The 25,260-nt window shown below is 60.0% G+C and overlaps 3 protein-coding genes and 1 long non-coding RNA gene across 10 annotated transcripts; 1 reads left to right on the forward strand and 3 right to left on the reverse strand.

Annotated features, from left to right (window-relative positions):
- Nucleotides 1-2,749: 2,749 nt before the first annotated feature.
- LOC110391333 (antigen WC1.1-like) lies at nucleotides 2,750-8,727 on the reverse strand. 3 transcript variants are annotated; one of them, XM_021383163.1, is made up of 12 exons: nucleotides 6,893-8,727; nucleotides 6,461-6,781; nucleotides 6,072-6,386; nucleotides 5,690-5,992; nucleotides 5,277-5,591; nucleotides 4,885-5,199; nucleotides 4,506-4,814; nucleotides 4,079-4,429; nucleotides 3,816-3,962; nucleotides 3,641-3,730; nucleotides 3,452-3,562; nucleotides 2,750-3,324 (listed from the first exon to the last, which is right to left on the reverse strand). In XM_021383163.1, exons 1-12 carry the CDS (start codon nucleotides 6,945-6,947, stop codon nucleotides 3,161-3,163), a joined length of 2,796 nt encoding a protein of 931 aa, XP_021238838.1. In that variant the 5' UTR covers nucleotides 6,948-8,727; the 3' UTR covers nucleotides 2,750-3,160. The 3 variants fall into 3 exon arrangements, with proteins under 3 accessions (XP_021238838.1, XP_021238839.1, XP_021238837.1); XM_021383164.1 differs by having other exon boundaries at nucleotides 3,479-3,562; nucleotides 6,893-8,726; XM_021383162.1 differs by having other exon boundaries at nucleotides 3,198-3,562.
- Nucleotides 8,728-10,515: 1,788 nt separating this feature from the next.
- LOC110391339 lies at nucleotides 10,516-13,917 on the forward strand. Its single transcript, XR_002434045.1, has 4 exons — nucleotides 10,516-10,593; nucleotides 12,165-12,266; nucleotides 13,087-13,167; nucleotides 13,702-13,917. It is a non-coding gene; the product is annotated as an uncharacterized LOC110391339 (long non-coding RNA).
- Nucleotides 13,816-17,674, reverse strand: LOC110391332 (deleted in malignant brain tumors 1 protein-like). 5 transcript variants are annotated; one of them, XM_021383159.1, is made up of 12 exons: nucleotides 17,560-17,674; nucleotides 17,396-17,451; nucleotides 17,131-17,260; nucleotides 16,742-17,056; nucleotides 16,360-16,662; nucleotides 15,948-16,262; nucleotides 15,178-15,870; nucleotides 14,751-15,101; nucleotides 14,488-14,634; nucleotides 14,313-14,402; nucleotides 14,151-14,234; nucleotides 13,816-13,997 (listed from the first exon to the last, which is right to left on the reverse strand). In XM_021383159.1, the coding sequence occupies exons 1-12, from the start codon at nucleotides 17,612-17,614 to the stop codon at nucleotides 13,834-13,836; spliced, it is 2,703 nt and encodes a 900-aa protein (XP_021238834.1). In that variant the 5' UTR covers nucleotides 17,615-17,674; the 3' UTR covers nucleotides 13,816-13,833. The 5 variants fall into 5 exon arrangements, with proteins under 5 accessions (XP_021238834.1, XP_021238833.1, XP_021238832.1 ...); XM_021383158.1 differs by having other exon boundaries at nucleotides 15,178-15,486; nucleotides 15,556-15,870; nucleotides 17,131-17,451; XM_021383157.1 differs by having other exon boundaries at nucleotides 17,131-17,451.
- A 2,084-nt stretch (nucleotides 17,675-19,758) lies between these two features.
- LOC110391334 (scavenger receptor cysteine-rich type 1 protein M130-like) lies at nucleotides 19,759-23,813 on the reverse strand. The gene is made up of 12 exons (XM_021383165.1): nucleotides 23,698-23,813; nucleotides 23,269-23,586; nucleotides 22,880-23,194; nucleotides 22,498-22,800; nucleotides 22,085-22,399; nucleotides 21,693-22,007; nucleotides 21,314-21,622; nucleotides 20,887-21,237; nucleotides 20,625-20,771; nucleotides 20,450-20,539; nucleotides 20,288-20,371; nucleotides 19,759-20,134 (listed from the first exon to the last, which is right to left on the reverse strand). Exons 1-12 carry the CDS (start codon nucleotides 23,747-23,749, stop codon nucleotides 19,971-19,973), a joined length of 2,763 nt encoding a protein of 920 aa, XP_021238840.1. The 5' UTR covers nucleotides 23,750-23,813; the 3' UTR covers nucleotides 19,759-19,970.
- Between the last annotated feature and the right edge of the window lie 1,447 nt (nucleotides 23,814-25,260).

Consider the following 25,260-nt stretch of genomic DNA (forward strand, 5'->3'; position numbering starts at 1 on the left):
CAGCCCGCAGCCCGGGATGGGGAGGGGGAGATATAGGCAGCCCCTGGTGGCAGGAGCCAATGGGCACGGCGATGTACGGGGGGAGCCGTTATCATCAGGGTTATCTGCTGCCTGCAGGGGCCCAGCCTCCAATAACCTGCTTCATGCCCAAATATGAGTCTGTCTCCACTTCTGTCGTCACACAGCCCTAGGAAGGGGTCTTGGTGCCTGCGTATCCCCAGGGGTTGCCAGCCTGCATGTGCACTGTGTGTGCCTGCGTTGGGGCTGGGGCTGGGGCTGTGCCCATTTCGAGTGGTTCCCCACAGGGACAGGAGTGATCCCAAACAGGGCCTCCCTCTGTTTTCAAGTGCCCAGCCCATTCTGGTGGGGTCCTGCCGCTGCCTTTGAGGTTTCCCAGGCAGCAGTGGGGTGAATAAGGTCCCCATGCTGGTGTGGACATGCACAAGAGTGCCATGCCAGGCCCCTCACATGAGCCTGTGGGACACAGCACTGCCTGCATCTGGACATATGCAGACCCCGTGCTTGCCCTGCAGCAAAAGCAGGAGAGGATGATTTCTCCTTTGCAGGGACCCATTTTGAGCAACAATCTCACACAGCTGCCGTGACACCTGCACAGATGTGATACGTTGCATAAAGTGATGCTCTCACTCAAGCCTGCAGTATGTGGTGAGGGTTTCTGCTTCACTGCTTTGGTATTGCTGCTCCAGGAGCAGACACAGGGACAGATGCAGATTGCAGCAGTCCTAGGGGTGTCCGGCTGCTGAGGGGACAGCACAGAAACCCAACTTCACAGGGAACGCACAGGGCCGAGCTGTCCCTGCCCGTGTCCCCGCGTGCAGCCCAGTTCTGGGGGAGGAGGAAGTGTGCGACGGGTGGGCGGCTGCTTTAAAAGCGAAACCCTGCCTGTATGCAGGACTGGGACGTGGGACACCGCCTGGCCGCACTGCAGGGTCAGTGCAAGGGAGCATGGCTCTTTGGGCACCAGGGTCTCCTGGGAACACGGCTGTGGCGCCAGACTCGTGCTGAGGGTACAGGGATGCAATGTGCAGTACAGGGATGCCAGTAGGTCCCCAGGCATTGTTCCTGCCCCTCTGTGCTCATGTTGCAGAGCTCTGGCCCTGCCCTGCCACAAGAGCACCAACAAGGCCTCCCATCGGGCGGCGCAGGGCCCAGGAGGCAGCAGGAGCCACAGAGCAGGGCTCAGCAGGGCCGGGCATACAGCTCTGCCAGCAGCACCAGGTGGCACTGCAGCAGGGCTCTGGGCCCAGCTGAGAGGCCCCGGTGGGAAGGCCTGGCCTGCTCGGGAGGGACGAGTGCTGCCAGCCAGGAGGCTGCCATTCCTCCTGGCAGCGGCACACAGAAGCATGGAGCCATAGGCGGTACAGGACCCACAGCATTGCCAAGCACATGGCGTGGTAGCACACATGCCAGCCAGGGACAGGCAGTGCTTGCCCCCTGACCAGCACCTGCTGAGGCAGCGCAATGAGCCCAGAGGCAGGAAAGGCCCTCAAGGCAGTGGTTGTGCTGCTTCTGAGGGACACTGTGCAGGTGGCAGTGGGGCAGCTGCCATCCGTGCCTGCTCTGGCTCTGTGGCAGTGGGGAGCACCAGGCCGGCCACCTCACTGGCAGAATCTCTGCAGCAAAACAACTTGTTGTCTGCTCCTGTGTCCAATCACAGACTGATGGAGGCAAAAAGGGACCTCTGGGGATGGAACAGCGCAACCCCACTGCTTGAGCAGGGCCCACAAAAACACACTGTCACATTTCTATGTCTCAGAGCATGGAGCCTCGCAGACATAGTGCTGCAGGGCCTGGCATCCCTCGTGCTAAACAAGCGTTGTGTGATATGGGTAAAGGGAACTTCCCATGTTTCCCTTTGTGCCTGTTGCCTCCTGTCCTGACCCTTGAGAATTGAAAGAAGGGAGTGCGGCCCCTCTCCTGACAAGGAGCCAGGGCTGAGCACAGGGGGAGAGGAGACTGCATGGGAGCAGGGCACAAAGCAGGTGGGGAATGACCGTCCTCATGCCACAGCTGTTCATGGTGGGCCTCAAGGTCTCCCAGCTCTGTGTCTGTGAAGGGCAGCATGAGGAAGACTCCTTCATAAAGACCTTCCTCCCCAGAACCCCCAGTGAAAGGGATTAGTGGTTTCTTCTAAGACCTGTGGGCTGTGCTTATTTGTTCCTCCATTATCGCGGTACATGTTCTGGGGAAACAACTGCTAGTTTCTCACAGCATTTTTACGGATATGTTTCCTCTCTGCCTCTGTGTGTGAAGGTTAAACTGGGTATGACCTGCAGCCACTTCCAAGACACTGTGGAGCCTTTGGCTTGTCTGATTGTCCATTATACGATGTCTCTTGTTTCAGAGGGAGCTCTTTACCATGTGTCCTCTTCCCACCCACAACAGAGGTGTCCTCAGAAGAGGAGCTCCTACCAGCAAGCGCAGGGTGAGAGTCAGCTTACGCCAGTTTCCTTATCAAAACGTCTGTGAAAAGGCTGTGAATTTGTGAGGAGATACATCCATGTACAGTTATCATCTGAATGTCTGTAACTGTTTTCCTTTTCTGTCCTTTTCCGTTTGTATGTCGCCCCACGAGTTTGTTTACAGCTCTCTCCTGCATTGCACACTGGGGGCAGGGGCGGAGTGAGCAAACGGCCGGGTGCTGCTCAGCTGCCTGCCGGGTGAAACCACAGCGTGTGGCAGCGTGCCTGCACCTGTGTGCTTGTGGGACACGCGGTCCTTGTTATCCTTCCCCTGCAGTGCAGCAGTCCTGGGAGCCATCCCACCTCATCTCCATGAGCTTTCCCACTCTTCCTGTTGTTTCCCCAGTGCCAAGCGCCAAGGGGGGTGTCTCTGAAATCCAGGTATGCCCCACAGCCCCTAGGGAAGGCTGATAGACTCAGGAAGAGGAGCCAAGGCCGGAAGTGAGTTTCCACACAGATTTTGGGTTTTAATAAAGAAGAGATACTCATAAGGAAAGAGTTACAGAAAATAATTTTGAAAAAGCTGACAAGCTGTTGCGTTGCAGGTGCAGGAAGGAGAATGGAGCAGTTTGCTACTATTCTGCAGTGCCAGGCAGGGAGTGGTGATACTGCCAAGGCCACAGCCACCCGATTTTGCAGAGAGAGGCTCCTGTTCCAGCCACGTCCCTAGGCCCTGCTCACAGAGATGTCGCCAGTGCTCTGACACCAGCGTCATCGTAGCCCATGTCCTCAGGGGTCTGTACCAAGGCATCCCTCGTATGGAGAGAGGGGGGCACCTCTGGCACAGTCATAGCATCATCATAGCCATGCGAGGGGCTGTGCTGGGGCTGGGCAGGGGAGTCTGTTGGAGACAAGGAGGGGCCGGTGGTGAAGACACAGCCAGGAGGGGCTGCGTGCCCTTGCCTCCCCATCTGCGCTGTTTGGCTGCGTCCCCCTCAGATGGATGCCTGGTGCTTTTCTGTCCTCACCGTGCACGTCTGTGCCTGTGTCCCTACCTGGGGACACCTGGAGGTCATTCTCCTCAGTGCCATCCCTGGGGTGATCTGCCATCTTTGTTGCTGAGCCTTGGGACAGGGAGCCTGGAGGGGAGGAAGGGCGTTGTGGACATGATAGGGGATGGGGACAGCCCCAGGCCACGGGGACCATCCCGCTCTTACCTGTGCTGCTGGGCACCTCCTGGTACTCGGGCATCAGGCTGTAGTCAAGCTCCTCATACACAACCTCAGAGGCAGCATCCTTACTGGGGCCTGCAAGGCAGCACGCATGGCACCGGTGTCCCCGATGTCTCCAAGGTGCTGCCCCGTGGTGGGGGACCCTCAGAGCAGTGCCCACCTTGGCACTGGGCTCGTGCACGCTGTGCCTGCACAGCCAGGGCGACCAGGGCCAGGCACAGCAGCATCCCCAGGATCACGCACAGCACCATGAGTGCTGACGTGCTCCTTGGTGCTGCCATCAGTGGGGCAGTGCTGTGGGTGAGAGCTGTGGGGCAGTGATGGGAAGCGTGAGGCCCCGTGGGGATCCCATGGCAGCAGTTAGAGGACAGTGAGCATGGACAGAGCCATCTGGTGAGGTGACTCTGTCCTGGCAGCTGCTACCTGGGGCTGGGCTGGTGGCCTCACTTCTGTCACTGGTGTCCTCTTCACATGCGATGTGGGTGATGCCAGTGGGATCACATTCCTGCAGCTGCCAGGGTGCCGAGGGGCAGTGCCAGAGCAAGCGGGCCCCCTCCTCACAACTCACCCAGCTCAGCCAGGCAGGATCTGAGCCCTGTGCAGGGACAGCCTCCAGCCTCCCCCCTGTGCCGCATCCCAGCTGGTGGCAGACAGCAGTGGCCGTGGCGGGGCTGGTGCCATTGGCGCAAACACGACCCCATGTCCCCTCATGCAGCACCTCGAGGTACCCACTGCATCTGCTGCTTTCCCCTGTCAGCCGCAGGTCCAGCAGCCCTGCAACGAGGTCAAAGGATCACTGCACCCTGAGTGTGGAGGGGCTGCTCCCATCCAGAGGGATGGTGGCACTCACCTGAGCACACAGCACCTGCACTGCTGCCATGCTTGCAGCCACGCTCCAGGGGGGCCGGGCAGTGCCAAAGAGCATCCTCCATCCCAGAGCAGCCCCCAGCACCCAGCCACAGTGTCCCAGTGCCAGGCCCAAAGCGCTCAGAGCCAGGAGCCTCCAGGGCCCATCCGCAGCCCAGCTGGCGGCAGACGACGGTGGCATCCTGCAGGGTCCATGTGTCCTGGCAGATGGTGCCCCATGTGCCCCTGCTGTACACCTCCACCCTGCCGGCGCAGCGCCCGGGGCCTCCTGCCAGCCTCAGCCGCCGGCTTCCTGCATGGTAGGGTCGGGCTGCGTCTGGGGTTGGCAGTGTGATGCCCATGGCCTTTCCCGGTGCACAAACCTGAGCACGCAATGGCCAACTCCTCATGGCTGTGACTGGTCTTGGTGGTCATCCCCGAGGCATTACAGTGTGCCAGGAGCTCCTCGGTGCCATCACAGCGCAGCTCCTGCAGCTCCATGGGGCCTGAGCCAGTGGCCAGTGCAGCATAGATTTTCTCAGGCACACCGCAGCCTAGCTCCTGGCAGGCCACGGTGGCAGTGCCATTGTCCCACATCCCCACAGACACACGGGCCCAGACACCAGGGCGCATGGCCACCTCCAGCCGTCCGTCGCACTGGCTCTCCCCACCGTGGAACCGCAGGGGCTCAGTGACACCTGCAACAGCCATGTTGTGCTGTGGGGATGGGCACTGCTCCTGACCTGCTGGGGCTCCCCACAGTCCCCACACCCACCTGAGCAGTTGATGGCAGCGGTGTGCCCGTGGGGGCAGGGGGGCTGCCCCAGCACCTCCACAGGGCACTCGCCTGGGTGCCGCTCACTCCCCCTACAGCTGAAGGCATCGTGGAGCAGTGTCCCTGTCCCTGTCCCAAATTGGCCTGGTGGGGGCAGGGAGACAGCGGAACCACAGCCCAGGTGGCGGCAGAGGACGTGGGCGTCATGCAGGTCCCAGGCAGTGGCACACAGCGGCCTCCACACCCCTCGTGCTTCCACTTCCACTCGCCCAGTACATTCTGAGCCTCCGTCTGCCAGCTGGAACCGAGTGTAGGCTGCAGCAGAGAGAGGGTGCTGGAGTTGGAGGAGCGAGGGACCCCTGGGGACCCCACACTGCACAGGGCTGATGCAGCCCTACAGCACCAGTGCTTACGGGTGCAGATGATGGCAGCAGGTTGAGTGCAGTTCTTGATGTGGGAAGGCCGCCGTGTGCAAGCAGACAGGAGCGGCTCAGTGCCATTGCACTCGAAGGCACCGTCCCAGAATGGCCCCGCTGCTGCTCCAAAATGCCCGGTCCCGGGAAGGGGCAGTGCTGTACTGCAGCCCAGCTCCCTGCAGATGACCTGGGCGGCCATGAGGTCCACGTGGCCGTGGCAGACGCTGACCCAGGCGCGGCCCTGCCGCACCTCCAGCTGCCCCGAGCAGGCGCTGTCCCCTCCGGCCAGCCGGGAGAACCCTGCCGGGAGAGGTGGGCTGCTGAGATGGGGGACATGAGCGTTGGGCTCCCTGTGGTGCCGCATGCCCCTGGCTCTCACCTTGGCATTCCACAGAGGTGTTATAATCACGAGGGACACTGTAGGGACCCCAACCCTTAATGCTGCAGTCCCAGATGGCCTTCTCATTCCCATTGCAGTTGACATAAGCCAACATCAGGGGACTGCTGAACTGAGAATCTCGCCAGGTAAACTTGGTGTCAGTGGCTGATCCGCAACCCAGCTGCTGGCACACCACCTCAGCATCATTCATGTTCCAGTTATCATCAGCAACTGTGCCCCAGCGTCCCCGCAGTTTCACCTCCACTCTCCCCTCACAGGGTCCCCTGCCATCCACCAGCCGCAGCTCCAGTGCCTCTGCATCAGGGACCAAACTCAGCCCCGGCCAGGGGTCCTGACACAGTGTTTCCATTCCAGCCACCCCAGCTCACCTGTGCAGATCACTCCCACGTCCCACTCATGGCCACAGAAGTGATTGCCCCAGCCAAAGTTGGGGCAGTCCTGCAGGGTGGCCTCAGTGCCGCGGCAGAACACGGGGTGCAGCCAGATGCGTCCCTTGCCCTGCCCGAATGGGGCATATGGGGACGCATGGGCCACTGTGCCACAGCCCAGCTGCCGGCACACCACGCTGGCCCCTCGTGCATCCCAGTCGAAGTCATAGCTGCAGACGGAGCCCCATTCGCCCTTGTGCTTCACCTCCACCCGACCGGCACAGCGCCCACCGCCATCCACCAGCCGCAGCACCTCGCTGCCTGTGGGCACCAGGAGAGGTGGCTGTGCATTGGGGGTGACCATCCTATGGCTGCAACCCTGCCCCTCTGCTTCCCCCCTGTCCTCTGGCCACCCCCTGCCCCACAACTCACCCATGCAGAACTGCACGCAGAGGAGCAGCCCCAGCACCCTGGCAGGCACCATCATGCCACACAGGCTCAGCCCAGAGCCTGGGACAGGGAGGGGGAGATATAGGCAGCCCCTGTTGGCAGGAGCCAATGGGGACGGCGATGTACAGTGGGAGCCGTTATCAGCAGGTTTATCTGCTGCCTGCCAGGGCCCATCCTCCAATAACCTGCTTCATGCCCAAATATGAGGCTTGTCTCCGCTTCTGTCGTCACAGAGCCCCAACAAGGGGGCTCACTGCCTGCATGTCCTCGAGGGGAGCCAGCCTGCCCAGATGCTGTGTGTCCCTGCACTGGGGCTGGGGCTGGGGCTGTGTCCATGCGGAGTGGGTCCCCTCAGGGACAAGTGTGACCCCATACAGGGCCTCCATATGTACCCTAGTTCCCTCCCCATTATTGTGGGGTCCTAGAGCTGCCATTGAGGTTCCCCAGGCAGCAGTGGGGTAAATAAGGTCCCCATGCTGGCCAGGACATGCGCAAGAGGGCCATGCCTGGGCCCTTGCATCAGCGGGTGGGACATGGCACTGCCTGCATATGGGCACACACTGGCCCCATAACCGCTCTGCAGCCCAGGCAGGAGGACGTGCGTTCCCCCACATGGGGACCCGGTGTCAACACCGACCACATGCATCTGCCATGCCACCTGCACAGTCTTGGGAGCAGTCATGGGAGTCATCCCACCTCATCTCCATGAGCTTTCCCACTCTTTCTTTTGTTTCCCCCATGCGCAGAGCTGATGGGGATGTCTCTGAAATCCAGCTTTGCCCCACGGCCCTGGGCATCCCATGTGTGGGGAGGGGTAGACACCTCTGCATGGGGTCCCATGCTGTATGGGAACTGCTGAGTCATGGCCTGAACCACTGATTGAGCATCTGGAGGAAAGACCCAGTCAGCCCTGGGAGCACAGCTGAAGTCAATTCACTGTGCGACCAGAAGGGGTGGAGCCTGGCTCTTAGGCCTCATTTAAGGGCTGACTGCCCTGTGGAGGGATTTTTTCTTGAAGGTCTCTCTTTGGTGAGTGCCTTTCCCTGTGAGCCCAGAATCTTCCGATCCAGGTGTGCACTCTATTTTCCTTCCACCTTTTTTTGTGGCGCTATTTCCATCACATTTGTTCTTCTGATCGCTACATTTGGCAAGACAGGCAGGCCTCAATATTGAAATGGCTTTGCTTTTGAATATCTTGAAGTGGGCTTAGGGGGAGAACATCGTCCCTCTAGATAAAACCTTGCCAGTGCACATCCCAGGATTTCTGGGTTCACCCTTTTATGAATTGGCAGCCATAATTGAAAACTGGCTCCCTTGGGGGATAGTGGAAATATTTCCATATCACCATCTGGCATGGCAAATTATTTTTATGGATAAGATAAAAATATCCTGGTTATGAACGATCGCTGACTGGCTGTGTCCACTGTGGCATGACCCCTATTAATGGCTCTAAATCGTGCAGAACTTTCAAATGATACTTTAGAAAACGGGAACCTTCTACTGCGTGATTGCATTGAGAAAATCGAGCAAGAGCTTGGCCTACTGATGGGGAGAAAATGAAGTCCAACTTTCCCCTTAAAGGGAGTTTGGAATATTGTTTTGGAAAATACTCAGGGCCCTGAACCAGGTGACCTGAGTAGTCCAATGGGGAAAATCTCAGGATCGGATCTCGAAGCCCCATCCTTTGTGATCTGACCTGTAGTGATGCATAAAAACAAAAAAGATACAGGATAGACCAGCAGGGGTGCCCCCTGCCCAAACCCATCCCCATGTAACAGCTCGCCCCTATACGGTGTCTGAATTGATGGATTTGGTGTGACAATTTTGGTAGAAACCATGGGGAAGTGTACTGGCTTGGTGTCATGGTTTTATGATTTTCGGTTATTGGTATTCCACATCATAACATCATGTAGTGGACATACCTAGTTCTCAGAAGAGAAGGACTACTACAGTCCCCACGGTACTTTGCTCCTTTGTTACCATTTTCCAGCCGGAGGGAAAAGATAGAAGCTCGCAGTATAAAAACTTGCAGATCACGAGACCTTGTCCCTTTTTTCCGCCGTCTCTCGTCTTGGCAGCACCTCGCTCTCCAGCCGTCTTATCGTCGATAGTAGAGTAAGGCCTACCTTGATTTTGGGACATTCTCTCTCTCTGTATTGGATTTATCAGCTTAAATTGTAATTATATTGTATTATAGTGTGTTGTTTTGCATTCCGATATTTTATTTAGTAAATTAGTTTGTTTCTCCTCAGATTGTTGCCGCTGTTCTTTGCTCTCGGGGCCATCTCCCTACCCTTTTCCCCTTTCCCCTTTTCCCGGGACGTGGGCCCTTGGGTCCCCCGTCCCCTTTGTCATGGAATTGGGCCTAACGCCCGTAAACCGTTGACACTTGGTTACTCTGATTATGGGACATGGGGGCAGAGAGTGTTATGGTCAATGGACCAGAAGTTTCCAAGCTCGCATCCATTACCTCACACCCTGCCCTCAGACAAAGACCGTATGCCACTGTGCAACACAATGAAGAGAATCATACCCTAATGGATTGGTTGATGGCGGCATGCCGTATCACCTGGCCTAATAAGGCCGATATCCCGGTGCATGCAGGTTTATGGTCCTCCATGGAGGACCTCCAAACGTATATTTGTGAGCTAGGAATGAAAGAGGCCGTTTACGAGGAAGCCTTTGAAAGTCCTGATTTAGTAAAATTCTTGCCCGGAATGAGGGACCTAATTTTACAGCAGGCACCCTCTCACCATCATGGCACACTGTTATCTATATTGAACCCCCTAGTGGCCTCAGAGGCCATTGTTCAGCGGGCCACCCAGTTGGTGGCTGATCTGGGGGAGACAGAGCGCTTAAGGGCAAGGTGTAATATTAGGACAGTGGAAGGGGCTGAGGTATATCCAGTAATAAAAACTAGAAAAACTGCCCCACAGACACCCTGATCAGGCCCCTTACGGTTATCCCGTAAACAGATGTTTAATGACCTCGTACAGGCCGGGGTGGCTTTTGCTAAAATCGATCGCCAACCTAATCTTGTTTTGCTTCAGTTATGGAAGCAACAAAGGGAAGATCAAAAATTTCAAAGTACCTCCAAAAGGACAGGGGTACGAATAATTGAACGAATACCAGAAAATACTTGGAACCTAGAGGACTTTATAGACTACAATACCAAAGCAGCTGGAGGAGTTCTTGGGTATATTGGGATATTGGTGTTCCTTTGTACCTCATTTCGCGCAGCTGCTGGGACCGTTATATAGACTCACAAAGAAGGGGCAACTATGGGACTGGGGGAGAACGGAACACGAGGCTTTCCAACAGGCAAAACTGGCAGTTAAACAAGCCCAGGTGCTGGCTATATTTGATCCTACCCTCCCAGCTGAATTGGATGTTCATGTCACTCGGGACGGGGTTGTCATGTCACTTTGGCTGGGGCCTGTGGCAACGCCAGAGTTCTGCTGAGTCATGGCCTGAACCACTGATTGAGCACCTGGAGGAAAAACGAAGTCAGCCCTGGGAGCACAGCTGAAGGCAATTCACCTGTGTGACCAGAAGGGGTGGAGCCTGGCTCTACCCCTCTTAGGCCTCATTTAAGGGCCGACTGCCCCTGAGGAAGGATCTCTTCTTGGAGGTCTCTCCTTGGTGAGTGACTTTCCCTGTGAGCCCAGAATTTTCTGATCCAGGTGAGCACTCTATTTTCCTTCCACCTTTTTTTTAATGCTATTTCCATTGCGTTAGTCATTCTGATTGCTACACATGTGATGTTTGGTGGGAGCAGTTATCAGCAGGGTTATCTGCTGCCTGTTGGGGCCCAGCCTCCAATAACCTGCTTTCTGCCCAAATATGAGACTTGTCTCCACTTCTGGCGTCACATAGCCCCAACAAGGGGGCTTTCTGCCTGCATGTCCCTGTGGTGAGCCAGCCTGCCCAGGTGCTGTGTGTCCCTGAGCTGGGACTGGGGCAGTGTCCATGCAGAGTGGGTCCCCACAGGAACAGGAGTGATCCTAAACAGGGCTTCCCTCTGCACCTTAGTGCCCAGCTCATTGTGGTGGGGTCCTAGAGCTGCCTTTGAGGTCCCCCAGGCTGCAGTGGGGTGAATAAGGTCCCCATGCTGGTGTGGACATGCACAAGAGTGCCATGCCAGGCCCCTCACATGAGCCAGTGCATGAGCCAATGCACTGCCTGCATCTGGGCAGACACAGTCCCTGTGCTTGTCCTGCAGCATGAGCAGGACGGGATGTTTTCTTCTGCATGGGGATCCAGTGTGAACAGCAACTGCATGCAGCTGCCATACCACCTGCACCTAGGTGATACATTGCATAAAGTGTTGCTATTTGATTCCAGCCTGTAGCATGCTGGAAGGGGTCCCGCTCCCCTGCTTTGGTATCGCTGTGCCAGGAGAAGACACAGGGACAGCTGCAGATTGCAGAGTTCCTAGGGATGTCTAGCTGCTGAGGGGACAGTACAGAAACCCAGCTTCACAGGGGAAGGCGCTGGGCCGATGTGTCCCTGCCCCTGTCCCTGCGTGCAGCGCGGTGCTGGGAAAGGAGGAAGTGTGCAACTGGTGTGCCGCTGCTTTCAAAAGTGAAACCCTGCCTGTATGCAGGGCTGGGACGCGGGGCTGCGCCTGGCCCCACTGCAGGGTCAGTGCGTGGCCACGTGGCTCAATGGGCACCAGGGGCTCCTGAGTACACGGCCTGGGACGGGGAGGGGGAGATATAGGCAGCCCCTGGTGGCAGGATCCAATGGGGACGGCGATGTACGGTGGGAGCCGTTATCTGCAGGTTTATCTGCTGCCCGTCGGGGCCCAGCCTCCAATAACCTGCTTCATGCCCAAATATGAGGCTTGTCTCTGCTTCTGTCATCACGCAGCCCCGCAATGGGGGCTCATTGCCTGTGTGTCCCCGAGGTGAGCCAGCCTGCACGTACACTGTGTATCCCTTCACTGGGGCTGGGGCGGGGGCTATGCCTATGCAGAGAGGGTCTCCACAGAGACAGGAGTGACCCCAAACAGGGGCCTCCCTCTGTACCCTAGTGCCCAGCTTGTTTTGATGGGGTCCTACAGCTGCCTTTGAGTTTCCTCAGGCAGCAGTGGGGTGAATAAGGTCCCCATGCTAGCCAGGACATGCACAAGAGGGCCATGCCCAGCCTCTCGCATCAGCTGGTGGGACACAGCACTGGCTGCATCTGGGCACACACAATCCCTGTGCTCGCCCTGCAGCATAACCTGGAGGGGATATTTTCTCCTGTGCAGGGACCCAGGGAGAGCACCTGCCTCACACAGCTGCTGTGCCACCTGGACAGAAGCAATACGTTGCACAAAGGGATGCTCTTAGACTGGAGCCTGCAGCACGTGGTGAGGTCCGGCTGCTGAGGGGACAGCACAGAAACCCCAGCTTCACAGGGGAAGGCGCAGGGCCGAGCTGTCCCTGCCCATGTCCCCACGTGCAGCGCGGTGCTGGGAAAGGCGGAAGTGTGTGATGGGTGCACGGCTGCTTTCAAAAGCGAAACCCTGCCTGTATGCAGGGCTGGGATGTGGGGCACTGCCCGGCCGCACTGCAGGGTCAGTGCGTTGTGGCATGGCTCAATGGGCACCAGAAGGTCCTGAGAACATGGCTGTGGGGCTGGGCTCCTGCTGAGGGTGCAGGGATGCAGTGTGCAGGACAGGGATGCCAGAAGGGCCCAGGGCAATGCTCCCATCCCGTTGTGCTCGTGTTGCAGAGCTCTGGCACTGCCCTGCCACGAGAGCACCAACATGGGCTACCAGCCTTCTGGAGCAGGGCCCATGAGGCAGCAGGATCCCCAGAGCAGGGCTCAGCAGGGCCAGGGCTACAGCTCTGCGGGCTGCGCCAGACAGCTCTGCAGCAGGGCTCCGGGCCCAGCTGAGAGGCCCCGGCAGGAAGGCCTGGCTTGCTCGGGAGGGACCTGCGCTGCCAGCCAGGAGGTCGCTATTCCTCCTGGCAGTGGCACACAGCAGTGGCATAGAGCAGATGAGGAAGGGCAACCTGTTCAAAGACTTAATGAAAACTCCAGGGATGGCTGCTTGGCACCTTCCATCAGTAACATACAGCAGGGATGTGAATCCTGCCCTCAGCCACTGCAGGTCCTTACAGAGTACAGGAACAGACAGGTGCAGGAGGTGACTCAGGCCCGTGCTACGATGTCTCTTGTTTCAGAGGGAGCTCTTTACCATGTGTCCTCATCCCACCCACAACAGAGGTGTCCTCAGAAGAGGAGATCCTACCAGCAAGCGCAGGGTGAGAGTCAGCTTATGCCAGTTTCCTTATCAAAACATCTGTGCAAAGGCTGTGAATTTGTGTGGAGATACATCCATGTACAGTTATCATCTGAATGTCTGTGACTGTTTTCCTTTTCTGTCCTTTTCCACTTGTAACTCGCCCCACGAGTTTCTCTACAGCTCTCTCCCGCATTGCACACTGGGGGCAGGGGCGGAGTGAGCGAACGGCCGGGTGCTGCTCAGCTGCCTGCCGGGTGAAACCACAGCGTGTGGCAGTGTGCCTGCACCTGTGTGCCTGTGGGACACGCGGTCCTTGTTATCCTTCCACTGCTGTGCAGCAGTCATGGGAGAGTCAAGCTCGTCTCCATGAGCTTTCCCACTGTTTCTGTTGTTTCCCCCATGCCATGGGGGAAGGCTGATAGACTCAGGTAGAGGAGCCAGGGCTGGAAGTGAGTTTGCACACAGATTAGGGGTTTTAATAAAGAAGAGATACTCATAAGGAAAGAGTTACAGAAAATAATTTTGAAAAAGCTGACAAGCTGTTGTGTTGCAGGTGCAGCAAGGAGAATGGAACAGTTTGCTACTGTTCTGCAGTGCCAGGCAGGGAGAGGTGATGCTGTCAAGGCCAGGGCCAGCCATTCCTGGGAACAGTGGTTCCTGTTCCAGCCATGTCCCCAGGGCCTGCTCACAGCGATGTTCCCATCGCGCTGACACCAACGTCGTCATAGCCCATGTCATCAGGGGGCTGTGCCACGGCATCCCCAGTGTGGCTAGAGGGGAACACCTCTGGCACGGCCATAGCATCATCGTAGCCATGCGAGGGGCTGTGCTGGGGCTGGGCAGGGGGGTCTGCGGGAGACAAGGAGGGGCCGGTGGTGAAGACACAGCCAGGAGGGGCTGCGTGCCCTTGCCTCCCCATCTGCGCTGTTTGGCTACTTCCACATGGATATGTGCCCAGTGCCTTTCTGTAATCACAGTGCGCCTCTGTGCCTGTGCCCCTACCTGGGGACACCTGGACGTCACTCTCCTCTGCGCCATCACTGGGGTGATCTGACAGCTTTGTTCCTGAGCCTTTGGACAGGGAGCCTGGAGGGGAGGAAGGGTGTTGTGGATGTGATAGGGGATGGGGGCTGTCCCAGGCTCTGGGGACCATCCTGCTCCCACCTGTACTGCTGGGCACCTCCTGGTACTCGGGCATCAGGCTGTAGTCAAGCTCCTCATACACAACCTCGGAGGCAGCATCCTTGCTGGGGCCTGCAAGGCAGCGTGCATGGCACTGGTGTCCCCGATGTCTCAAAGGCGCTGCCCTGTGGTGGAGAACCCCCAGAGTGGTGCCCACCTTGGCACTGGGCTCGTGCACGGTGTGCCTGCACAGCCAGGGCAGCCAGGGCCAGGGACAGCAGTGTCCCCAGGATCACGCAGAGCACCATGAGTGCTGACATGCTCCTTGGTGCCTCTGCCAACAGGACAGCGCTGTGGGTGAGAGCTGTGGGGCAGTGATGGGAAGTGTGAGGCCCCGTGGGGATCCCATGGCAGCGGTTAGAGGACAGTGAGCATGGACAGAGCCATTTGTTGAGGTGACTTTGTCCTTGCGGCTTCTACCTGGGGCTGGGCTGGTGGCCTCACTCCTGTCCCTGGTGTCCTCTTCACATGCAATGTAGGTGATCCCGGTGGGGTCACATTCCTGCAGCTGCCAGGGCGCCGAGGGGCAGCGCCAGAGCGAGCGGGCCCCCTCCTCACAACTCACCCAGCTCAGCCAGGCAGGATCTGAGCCCTGTGCAGGGACAGCCTCCAGACTCCCCCCTGTGCCGCATCCCAGCTGGTGGCAGACGGCAGCAGCCGTGGCGAGGCTGGTGCCATTTGCGCAAACATGACCCCATGCCCCCTCATGCAGCACTTCCAGGTACCCTCTGCATCTGCTGCTTCCCCCTGTCAGCTGCAGGTCCAGCAGCCCTGCAACGAGGTCAGGGGATCACTGAACCCTGAGAGTGGTGGGACTGCTCCCATCCAGAGGGATGGTGACACTCACCTGAGCACACGGCGCCTGCACTGCCGCCATGCTTGCAGCCACGCTGCAGAGGGGCCAGGCAGTGCCAGAGAGCATCCTCCATCCCGGAGCAGCCCCCGGCACCCAGCCACAGTGTCCCACTGCCAGGCCCAAAGCGCTCAGAGCCGGGTGCCTCCAGGGCCCATCCGCAGCCCAGCTGGCGGCAGACGACGGTGGCATCCTGTAGGGTCCATGTGTCCTGGCAGATGGTGCCCCAGGTGCCCTCACTGTACACCTCCACCCTGCCGGCGCAGCGCCCGGGGCCTCCTGCCAGCCTCAGCTTCCGGCTGCCTGCATGGGAGGGTTGGGCTGGTTCTGGGGATGGTAGCGTGATGCCCACCGCCCTTCCCATGCACTCACCTGAGCAGGCAATGGCCAACTCCTCGGGGCTGCGGCTGGGCTCTGTGGCCATCCTGGAAGTGTTACAGTGTGCCAGGAGCTCCTCGGTGCCAACACAGCGCAGCTCCTGCAGCTCCATGGGGCCCGAGATGGTGGCTGGCACAGCATAGATTTTCTCAGGCACACCGCAGCCCAGCTGCCGGCATGCCACAGTGGCAGTGCCATTGTCCCACAGCCCCACAGACACATGGGCCCAGACACCTGGGTGCGTGGCCAACTCCAGCCGTCCGTCGCACCAGCTCTCCCCACCATGGAGTCGCAGGGGCTCAGTGACACCTGCAACAGCCATGTTGTGCCGTGAGAATGGGCAGTGCTACCAACCTGCTGGGGATCCCCACAGTCCCCACACCCACCTGAGCAGTTGATGGCAGCGGTGTGCCCGGGGGGGCAGGCGGGCTGCCCCAGCACCTCCATGGGGCACTCGCCTGGGTGCCGCTCGCTCCCACTACAGCTGAAGGCATCGTGGAGCAGTGTCCCTGTCCCTGTCCCAAATTGGCCTGGTGGGGGCAGGGAGACAGCGGAGCCACAGCCCAGGTGGCGGCAGAGGACGTGGGCATCGGGCAGGTCCCAGGCAGTGGCACACAGAGGGCTCCACACCCCTCGTGCTTCCACTTCCACTCGCCCAGTGCAGTCTGAGCTTCCGTCTGCCAGCTGGATCCCAGTGTAGGCTACAGCACAGAGAAGGTGCTGGGGTTGGAGGAGGAAGGGACCCTGGGCACCCCATACTGCATGGGGCTGATGCAGCCCCACAGCACGAGTGCTTACGAGAGCAGATGATGGCAGCAGGTTGGATGCAGTTCTTGATTTGGGGAGACTGCCGTGTGCATGCAGACAGCAGGAGCTCAGTTCCATTGCACTCGAAGGCCCCATCCCAGAATGGCCCCGCTGCTGCTCCAAAATGCCCAGCCCTGGGTAGGGCCAGTGCTGTACCGCAGCCCAGCTCCCTGCAGACGACCTGCGCGGCCATGAGGTCCACGTGGCCGTGGCAGACGCTGACCCAGGCACGGCCCTGCCTCACCTCCAACCGCCCCGAGCAGGCACTGTCCCCTCCGGCCAGCCGGGAGAACCCTGCTGGGAGAGGTGGGCTGCTGGGCTGTGGGACACAGGTGACAGGCTCCCTGTGGTGCCGCATGGCCCCAGCTCTCACCTTGGCAGGCCACAGAGGCTTTAAAATCACGAGGGACATTGTAGGGACCCCAACCCTTAATGCTGCAGTCCCAGATGGCCTTCTCATTCCCATTGCAGTTGACAAAGGACATCATTATGGGATGGCTGACTTGTGAAACTCTCCAGGTAAACTTGGTGTCAGCAGCTGAGCCACAGCCCAGCTGCTGGCACACCACCTCGGCATCATTCATGTTCCAGGCATTGTCATATACCGTGCCCCAGCGTCCCCGCAGCTTCACCTCCACTCTCCCCTCGCAGGGTCCCCTGCCGTCCACCAGCCGCAGCTCCAGTGCCTCTGCATCAGGGACCGGCCTTAGCCCTGACCAGGGGTCCTGGCACGGTGTCCCCATCCCAGCCACCCCAGCTCACCTGTGCAGATCACTCCCACGTCCCACTCGTGACCACAGAAGTGCTTGCCCCAGCCAAAGTTGGAGCAGTCCTGCAGGGTGGTCTCAGTGCCATCACAGAAGGTAGGATGCAGCCAGATGCGTCCCTTGCCCTGCCCGAATGGGGCGTATGGGGATGTATGGGCCACCGTGCCACAGCCCAGCTGCCGGCACACCACGCCAGCCTCACGCTCATCCCACTGGATGTCGTAGCTGCAGACGGAGCCCCATTCTCCCTTGTGCTTCACCTCCACCCGACCGGCACAGCGCCCACCGCCATCCACCAGCCGCAGCACCTCGCTGCCTGTGGGCACCAGGGGAGGTGGCTGAGCCTGAGGGTGCCCGTCCCATGGCTGCAACCCTACCCCTCTTCTTCCCCTCTCCCACAGCCACCCCTTTCCCCACAACTCACCCATGCAGAGCTGCACGCAGAGGAGCAGCCCCAGCACCCTGGCAGGCATCATCATGCCCCACAGGCCCAGCCCAGAGCCCGGGATGGGGAGGGGGAGATATAGGCAGCCCCTGGTGGCAGGAGCCAATGGGGACGGCGATGTACGGTGGGAGCCGTTATCAGCAGGTTTATCTGCTGCCTGCCTGGGCCCAGCCTCCAATAATCTGCTTCATGCCCAAATATGAGGCTGGCTCTGCTTCTGGCGTCACACAGCCCCACCATGGGGACTCACTGCCTGTGTGTCCCGAGGGGAGCCAGCCTGCCTGTGTGCTCTGTGTCCCTGAGCTGGGGATGGGGTTGTGCCCATTTCATGTGGGTTCCCACAGCAGCAGGAGTGATCCCAAAGAGGACCTTCCTCTGCACCTTAGTGACCAGATCATTATGGTGGGGTCCTAGAGCTGCCATTGAGGTTCCCCAGGCAGCAGTGGGGTGAATAAGGTCCCCATGCTGGTGTGGACATGCACAAGAGAGCCATGCCCAGCCCCTCACATCAGCCAGTGGGACACGGCTCTGCCTGCAACAGGGCACACACAGTCCCCGCGCTTGCCCTGCAGCATGAGCAGGAGGGGATTTTAATGGGGATCCAGTGTGAGCACCGACCACATGCAGCTGATGTGCCACCTGCACAGAAGCTATACATGGCATAAAGTGATGCTATACAACTCGTGCCTGCAGCACTTGGGTGAGGGGTCCTACTCCTCTCCTTCAGTATTGCTGCTCCAGGAGCAGACACAGGGACAGCTGCAGATTGCAGCACTCCTAGGGGCATCCGGCTGCTGCAAGGACAGCACAGAAAGCCAGCTTCACAGGGGAAGGCGCAGGGCTGAGCTGTACCTGCCCGTGTCCCCGCGTGCAGCCTGGTGCTGGGGAAGGAGGAAGTGTGCGACGGGTGTGCGGCTGCTTTCAAAAATGAAACCCTGCCTGTATGCAGGGCTGGGATATGGAGCAGCACCTGTCCCCACTGTAGGGTCAGTTTATGGCAGCACGGCTCAATGGGCACCAGGGGCTCCTGGGAACATGGCTGTGGGGCCGGACTCCTGCTGAGGGGTCAGGGATGCAATGTGCAGGACAGGAATGCCAGTGGGGCCCAGGGCAATGCTCCCATCCCGTCGTGCTCATGCTGCAGAGCTCTGGCCCTGCCCTACCACTAGAGCACTAACACAGGCTACCAGCGGTCTGGAGCAGGGCCCAGGAGGCAGCAGGAGCCCCAGAGCAGGGCTCAGCAGGGCCAGGCCTACAGCTCTGCCGGCAGCACCAGGCAGCTCTGCAGCAGGGCTCCGGACCCAGCTGAGAGGCCCCGGTGGGAAGGCCTGGCCTGCTCGGGAGGGACGAACGCTGCCAGCCAGGAGGCCGCCATTGCTCCTGGCAGTGGCACACAGTGGTGGCATAGAGCAGATAAGTAAGGACAACCCGTTCCAGGACTTAATGAAAACTCCAGGGACGGCTGCTTGGCACCTTCCATCAGGAACGTACAGCAGGGATGTGAATCCTGCCCTCAGCCACTGCAGGTCCTTACAGAGTACAGGAACAGACAGGTGCAGGAGGTGACTCAGGCCCCTGATACAATGTCTCTTGTATCAGAGGGAGCTCTTTACCATGTGTCCTCTTCCCACGCACAAAAGTGGTGTCCTCAGAAGAGGAGATCCTACCAGCAAGCGCAGGGTGAGAGTCAGCTTACTCAGGTTTGCTTATCAGAACGTCTGTGCAAAGGCTGTGAATTTGTGTGGGGATACGTACACGTACAATTATCATCTGAACGTCTGTGACTGTTTTCCCTTTCTATCTTTTTCCGTTTGTATATCACCCCACGAGTTTGTTTACAGCTCTCTCCCGCATTGCACACTGGGGACAGGGGCGGAGTGAGCAAACGGCCGGGTGCTGCTCAGCTGCCTGCCGGGTGAAACCACAGCGTGTGGCAGCGTGCCTGCACCTGTGTGCCTGTGGGACACGCGGTCCTTGTTATCCTTCCACTGCAGTGCAGCAGTCCTGAGAGCCATCCCACCTCATCTCCATGAGCTTTCCCACTCTTCCCGTTGTTTCCCCGATGCCCAGAGCTGTAGGGGATGTCTCTGAAATCCAGCTTTGCCCAACACCCCTGAGGGAAGTCTGATAGACTCAGGTAGAGGAGCCAAGGCTGGAAGAGTTGACTCTTAGTTTGGGGTTTTAATAAAGAAGAGATACTCATAAGGAAAGTGTTACAGAAAATAATTTTGAAAAAGCTGACAAGCTGTTGTGTTGCAGGTGCAGGAAGGAGAATGGAGCAGTTTGCTACTGTTCTGCAGTGCCAGGCAGGGAGAGGTGATGCTGCCATGGCCAGAGACCCTCTTCTTCGGCACAGAGGTCCCTGTTCCAGCCATGTCCCCAGGCCCTGCTCACAGTGATGTCCCCAGGGCTCTGACACCACCGTCGTCATAACCCATGTCACTGGGGGGCTGTGCCGGGGCATCCCCAGTATGGGGGAAGGGGGACACCTCTGGCAAAGCCATAGCATCGTCGTAGCCATGTGAGGGGCTGTGCTGGGGCTGCGCAGGGGGGTCTGCGAAAGGCATAGAGGAGCTGGTGGTGAGGACACAGGCAGGAGGGGCTGCGTGCCCTCGCCTCCCCATCAGCGTTGTCTGGCAGCGTCCCCTCAGATGGGTGCCCGGTGCCTTTCTGTCCTCACAGTGCGCTTCTGTGCCTGTGTCCCTACCTGGAGACACCTGGAGGTCATTCTCCTCAGTGCCATCCCTGTTGTGATCAGGCCTCTTTGTTCCTGAGACTTTGGACAGGGAGCCTGGAGGGGAGGAAGGGCGCTGGGGACATGATAGGGAATGGGGACAGTCCCAGGCCACAGGGACCATCCCGCTCCCACCTGTGCTGCTGGGCACCTCCTGGTACTCGGGCATCAGGCTGTAGTCAAGCTCCTCATACACAACCTCGGAGGCAGCATCCTTGCTGGGGCCTGCAAGGCAGCGTGCATGGCACTGGTGTCCCTGATGTCTCCAAGGTGATGCCCCACAGTGGGGGATACCCAGAGCAGTGCCCACCTTGGCACTGGGCCTGTGCGCGGTGTGCCTGCACAGCCAGGGCGGCCAGGGCCAGGCACAGCAGCATCCCCAGGATCACGCACAAGACTGTGAGTGCTGACGCGCTCCTTGGTGCTGCTGTCAGCGGGACAGTGCTGTGTGTGAGAGCTGTGGGACAGTGATGGGAAGCGTGAGGCCCCGTGGGGATCCCATGGCAGCCGTTAGAGGACGGTGAGCATGGACAGAGCCATCTGGTGAGGTGACTCTGTCCTGTGGCTTCTACCTGGGGCTGGGCTGGTGGCCTCACTCCTGTCGCTGGTGTCCTCTTCACATGTGATGTGGGTGATCCCGGTGGGGTCGCATTCCTGCAGCTGCCAGGGCGCCGAGGGGCAGCGCCAGAGCGAGCGGGCCCCCTCCTCACAACTCACCCAGCTCAGCCAGGCGGGATCTGAGTCCTGTGCTGGGACAGCCACCAAACTCCCCCCAGTGCCGCATCCCAACTGGCGGCAGACGGCAGCGGCTGTGGCGAGGCTGGTGCCATTGGCGCAAACACAACCCCATGTCCCCTCATGCAGCACTTCCAGATGCCCTCTGCATCTGCTGCTTTCTCCTGTCAGCCGCAGGTCCAGCAGCCCTGCAACGAGGTCAGGGGATCACCGCAGCCTGTGGATGGTGGGACTGCTCCCATCCAGAGGGATGGTGACACTCACCTGAGCACACGGCACCCGCACCGCCACCACGCTGGCAGCCACGCTGCGGAGGGGCCGGGCAGTGCCAGAGAGCATCCTCTGTCCCAGAGCAGCCCCTGGCACCCGACCACAGCATCCCAGTGCCTGGCCCAAAACGCTCAGAGCCGGGTGCCTCCAGGGCCAATCCACAGCCCAGCTGGCGGCAGACGACGGTGGCATCCTGCAGGGTCCAGGTGTCCTGGCAGATGGTGCCCCAGGTGCCCTTGCTGTACACCTCTGCCCTGCCGGCGCAGCGCCCAGGGCCTCCTGCCAGCCTCAGCTGCCGACTGCCTGCATGGGAGGGTCAGGCTGGGTCTGGGGATGACAGTGTGATGCCCATGGCCCTTCCCGGTGCACTCACCTGAGCAAGCAATGGTCAACTCCTCATGGCTGTGGCTGGGCTTGTTGGCCATCCCTGAGGCGTTACACTGTGCCAGGAGCTCCTCGGTGCCAACACACTGCAGCTCCTGCAACTCCATGGGGCCCGAGCCGCTGTCTGGCACAGCATAGATTTTCTCAGGCACACCGCAGCCCAGCTGCCGGCACGCCACGGTGGCAGTGCCATTGTCCCACAGCCCCACAGACACACGGGCCCAGATACCGGGGCGCATGGCCACCTCCAGCTGTCCGTCGCACTGGCTCTCCCCATCGTGGAGCCGCAGGGGCTCAGTGACACCTGCAACAGCCTGACTGTGTCATGGTGACGGGCAGTGCTCCCCACCTGCTGGGGGTACTCATGGCCCCCATACCCACCTGAGCAGTTGACAGCTGCGGTGTGCCCATGGGGGCAGGGGGGCTGCCCCAGCACCTCCACGGGGCACTCGCCTGGGTGCCGCTCGCTCCCGCTGCAGCTGAGGGCATCATGGAGCAGTGTCCCTGTCCCTGTCCCAAATTGGCCTGGTGGGGGCAGGGAGATGGCGGAGCCACAGCCCAGGTGGCGGCAGAGGACGTGGGCATCGGGCAGGTCCCAGGCAGTGGCACACAGTGGCCTCCACACCCCTCCTGCCTCCATTTCTACCCGGCCATCACAGCCCGAGTCTCCATCTGCCAGCCGGAACCCAGTGTAGGCTGCAGCAGAGAGACGGTGCTGGGGTTGGAGGAGCCAGGGACCCCCGGGCACCCCAGACTGCACAGGGCTGCTGCAGCCCCACAGCACCAGTGCTTACGAGAGCAGATGATGGCAGCAGGTTGAGTGCAGTTCTGGATGTGGGAAGGCCGCCGTGTGCAAGCAGACAGGAGCGGCTCGGTGCCATTGCACTCAAAGGCACCATCCCAGAATGGCCCCGCTGCTGCTCCAAAATGCCCAGCCCCGGGTAGTGCCAGCACTGTACCGCAGCCCAGCTCCCTGCAGACGACCTGGGCGGCCATGAGGTCCACATGGCTGTGGCAGATGCTGACCCAGGCCTGGTTATGCCGCACCTCCAGCCGCCCCGAGCAGGCGCTGTCCCCTCCGGCCAGCCGGGAGAACCCTGCTGGGAGAGGTGGGCTGCTGAGATGGGGGAAACAGGTGATGGGCTCCCTACGGTGCTGCATGCCCCCAGCTCTCACCTTGGCAGACCACAGTGGCGTTAAAATCACGAGTGGCATTGTAGGGGCCCCAGCCCTTAATGCTGCAGTCCCAGATGGTCTTCTCATTCCCATTGCAGTTGATATAGGCCAACATTATGGGATGCCTGACTTGCAAATCTTGCGAGGTAAACTCCGTGTCAGCAGCCGAGCCACAGCCCAGCTGCTGGCACACCACCTCGGCATCATTCATGTTCCAGGCATCATCATACACCGTGCCCCAGCGTCCCCGCAGCTTCACCTCCACTCTCCCCTCGCAGGGTCCCCTGCCGTCCACCAGTCGCAGCTCCAGTGCCTCTGCATCAGGGACCAAACTCAGCCCTGACCAGGGGTCCTGGCATGGTGTCTTCATCCCTGCCACCCCAGCTCACCTGTGCAGATCACTCCCACGTCCCACTCGTGGCCACAGAAGTGCTTGCCCCAGCCAAAGTGGGAGCAGTCCTGCACGGTGGCCTCATTGCCTCGGCAATAGAGATGCAGCCAGATGCGTCCCTGGCCCTGCCCAAATGGGAAATACGAGGATGTATGGGCCACCTTGCCACAGCCCAGCTGCCGGCACACCACGCTGGCCCGTTGCGCGTCCCAGTCGATGTCGTAGGTGCAGACGGAGCCCCATTCTCCCTCGTGCTTCACCTCCACCCGACCGGCACAGCGCCCACCGCCATCCACCAGCCGCAGCACCTCGCTGCCTGTGGGCACCAGGGGAGGTGGCTGAGCCTGAGGCTGCCTGTCCCGTGGCTGCAACCCTGCTCCTCCACTTCCCCCAGGTCCCACAGCCACCCCCCTGCCCCACAACTCACCCATGCAGAGCTGCACGCAGAGGAGCAGCCCCAGCACCCTGGCAGGCACCATCGTGTCCCACAGGCCCAGTATGCAGCCCGGGGTGGGTAGGGGGAGATATAGGCAGCCCCTGCTGGCAGGAGCCAATGGGGACGGCGATGTACGGTGGGAGCTGTTATCAGCAGGTTTATCTGCCGCCTGCCGGGGCCCAGCCTCCAATAACCTGCTTCATGCCCAAATATGAGGCTTGTCTCCACTCCTGGCGTCACGCAGACCCATCATGGGGGCTCACTGCCTGCACGTCCCTGTGGCGAGCCAGCCTGCCCAGATGCTGTGTGTGCCTGCATTGGGGCTGGGGCTGGGGCTGTGTCCATGCAGAGTGGGTCCCCACAGGAACAGGAGTGATCCTAAACAGGTCCTCCCTCTGCACAAGCTCATTCTGGTGGGGTCCTAGAGCTGCCTTTGAGGTACCCCAGGGAGCAGTGGGGTAAATAAGGTCCCCATGCTGCCATGGACATGCACAGGAAGGCTATGCCCAGCCCCTCACATCAGCCAGTGGGACACAGCACTGCCTGCATCTGGGCAGACACAGTCCCTGTGCTTGCCCTGCAGCATGAGCTGGAGGGATGTGTTCCCCCGCATGTGGATCCAATGTGAGCACCGACCGCATGCAGCTGCTGTGCCACCTGCACAGAAGCGATATGTTGCATAAAGTGATGCTCTTCAACTACAGCCTGCAGCATGCGGGAAGGGGTCCTGCTCCCCTGCTTTGGTATCGCTGTGCCAGGAGCAGACACAGGGACAGATGCAGATTGCAGCAGTCCTAGGGGTGTCTGACTGCTGAGGGGACAGCACAGATACCCCAACATCACAGCGGAAGGCGCAGGGCTGAGCTGCCCTTGCCTGTGTCCCTGCGTGCAGCTCGGTGCTAGGGAAGGAGGAAGTGTGCGATGGGTGCACGGCCGCTTTCAAAAGTGAAACCCTGCCTGTACACAGGGCTGGGACATGGGGCAGCGCCCGGCCCCGTTGCAGGGTCAGTGCGTGGCAGCATAGCTCAATGGGCACCGGGGTCTCCTGGGAACACGGCAGTGGGGCCACGCTCCTGCTAAGGGTGCAGGTATGCAATGTGCGGGACAGGGATGCCAGCAGAGTCCTGGGCATTGCTCCTGCCCCACTGTGCTCATGTTGCAGAGCTCCAGCCCTACTCTGCCACGAGAGCACCAACACGGCCTGCCAGCGGGCCGGAGCGGGGCCCATGAGGCAGCAGGAGCCCCAGAGCAGGGCTCAGCAGGGCCGGGCCTACAGCTCTGCAGGCAGCACTAGGCAGCACTGCAGCAGGGCTCCTGGCCCAGCTGAGAGGCCCCGGTGGGAAGGCCTGGCCTGCTCCGGTGGGACAAGCGCTGCCATCCAGGAGGCCGCCATTGCTCCTGGCAGTGGCACAGAGCACTGGCATACAGCAGATGAGGAAGGACAGCCTGTTCCAGGACTTTAATGAAAACTCCAGGGACGGCTGCTTGGCACCTTCCATCAGGAACGTACAGCAGGGATGTGAATCCTGCCCTCAGCCACTGCAGGTCCTTACA

Source organism: Numida meleagris, unplaced genomic scaffold (assembly GCF_002078875.1).
Source record: "Numida meleagris isolate 19003 breed g44 Domestic line unplaced genomic scaffold, NumMel1.0 unplaced_Scaffold351, whole genome shotgun sequence".
Taxonomy (NCBI): Eukaryota; Metazoa; Chordata; class Aves; order Galliformes; family Numididae; genus Numida; species Numida meleagris.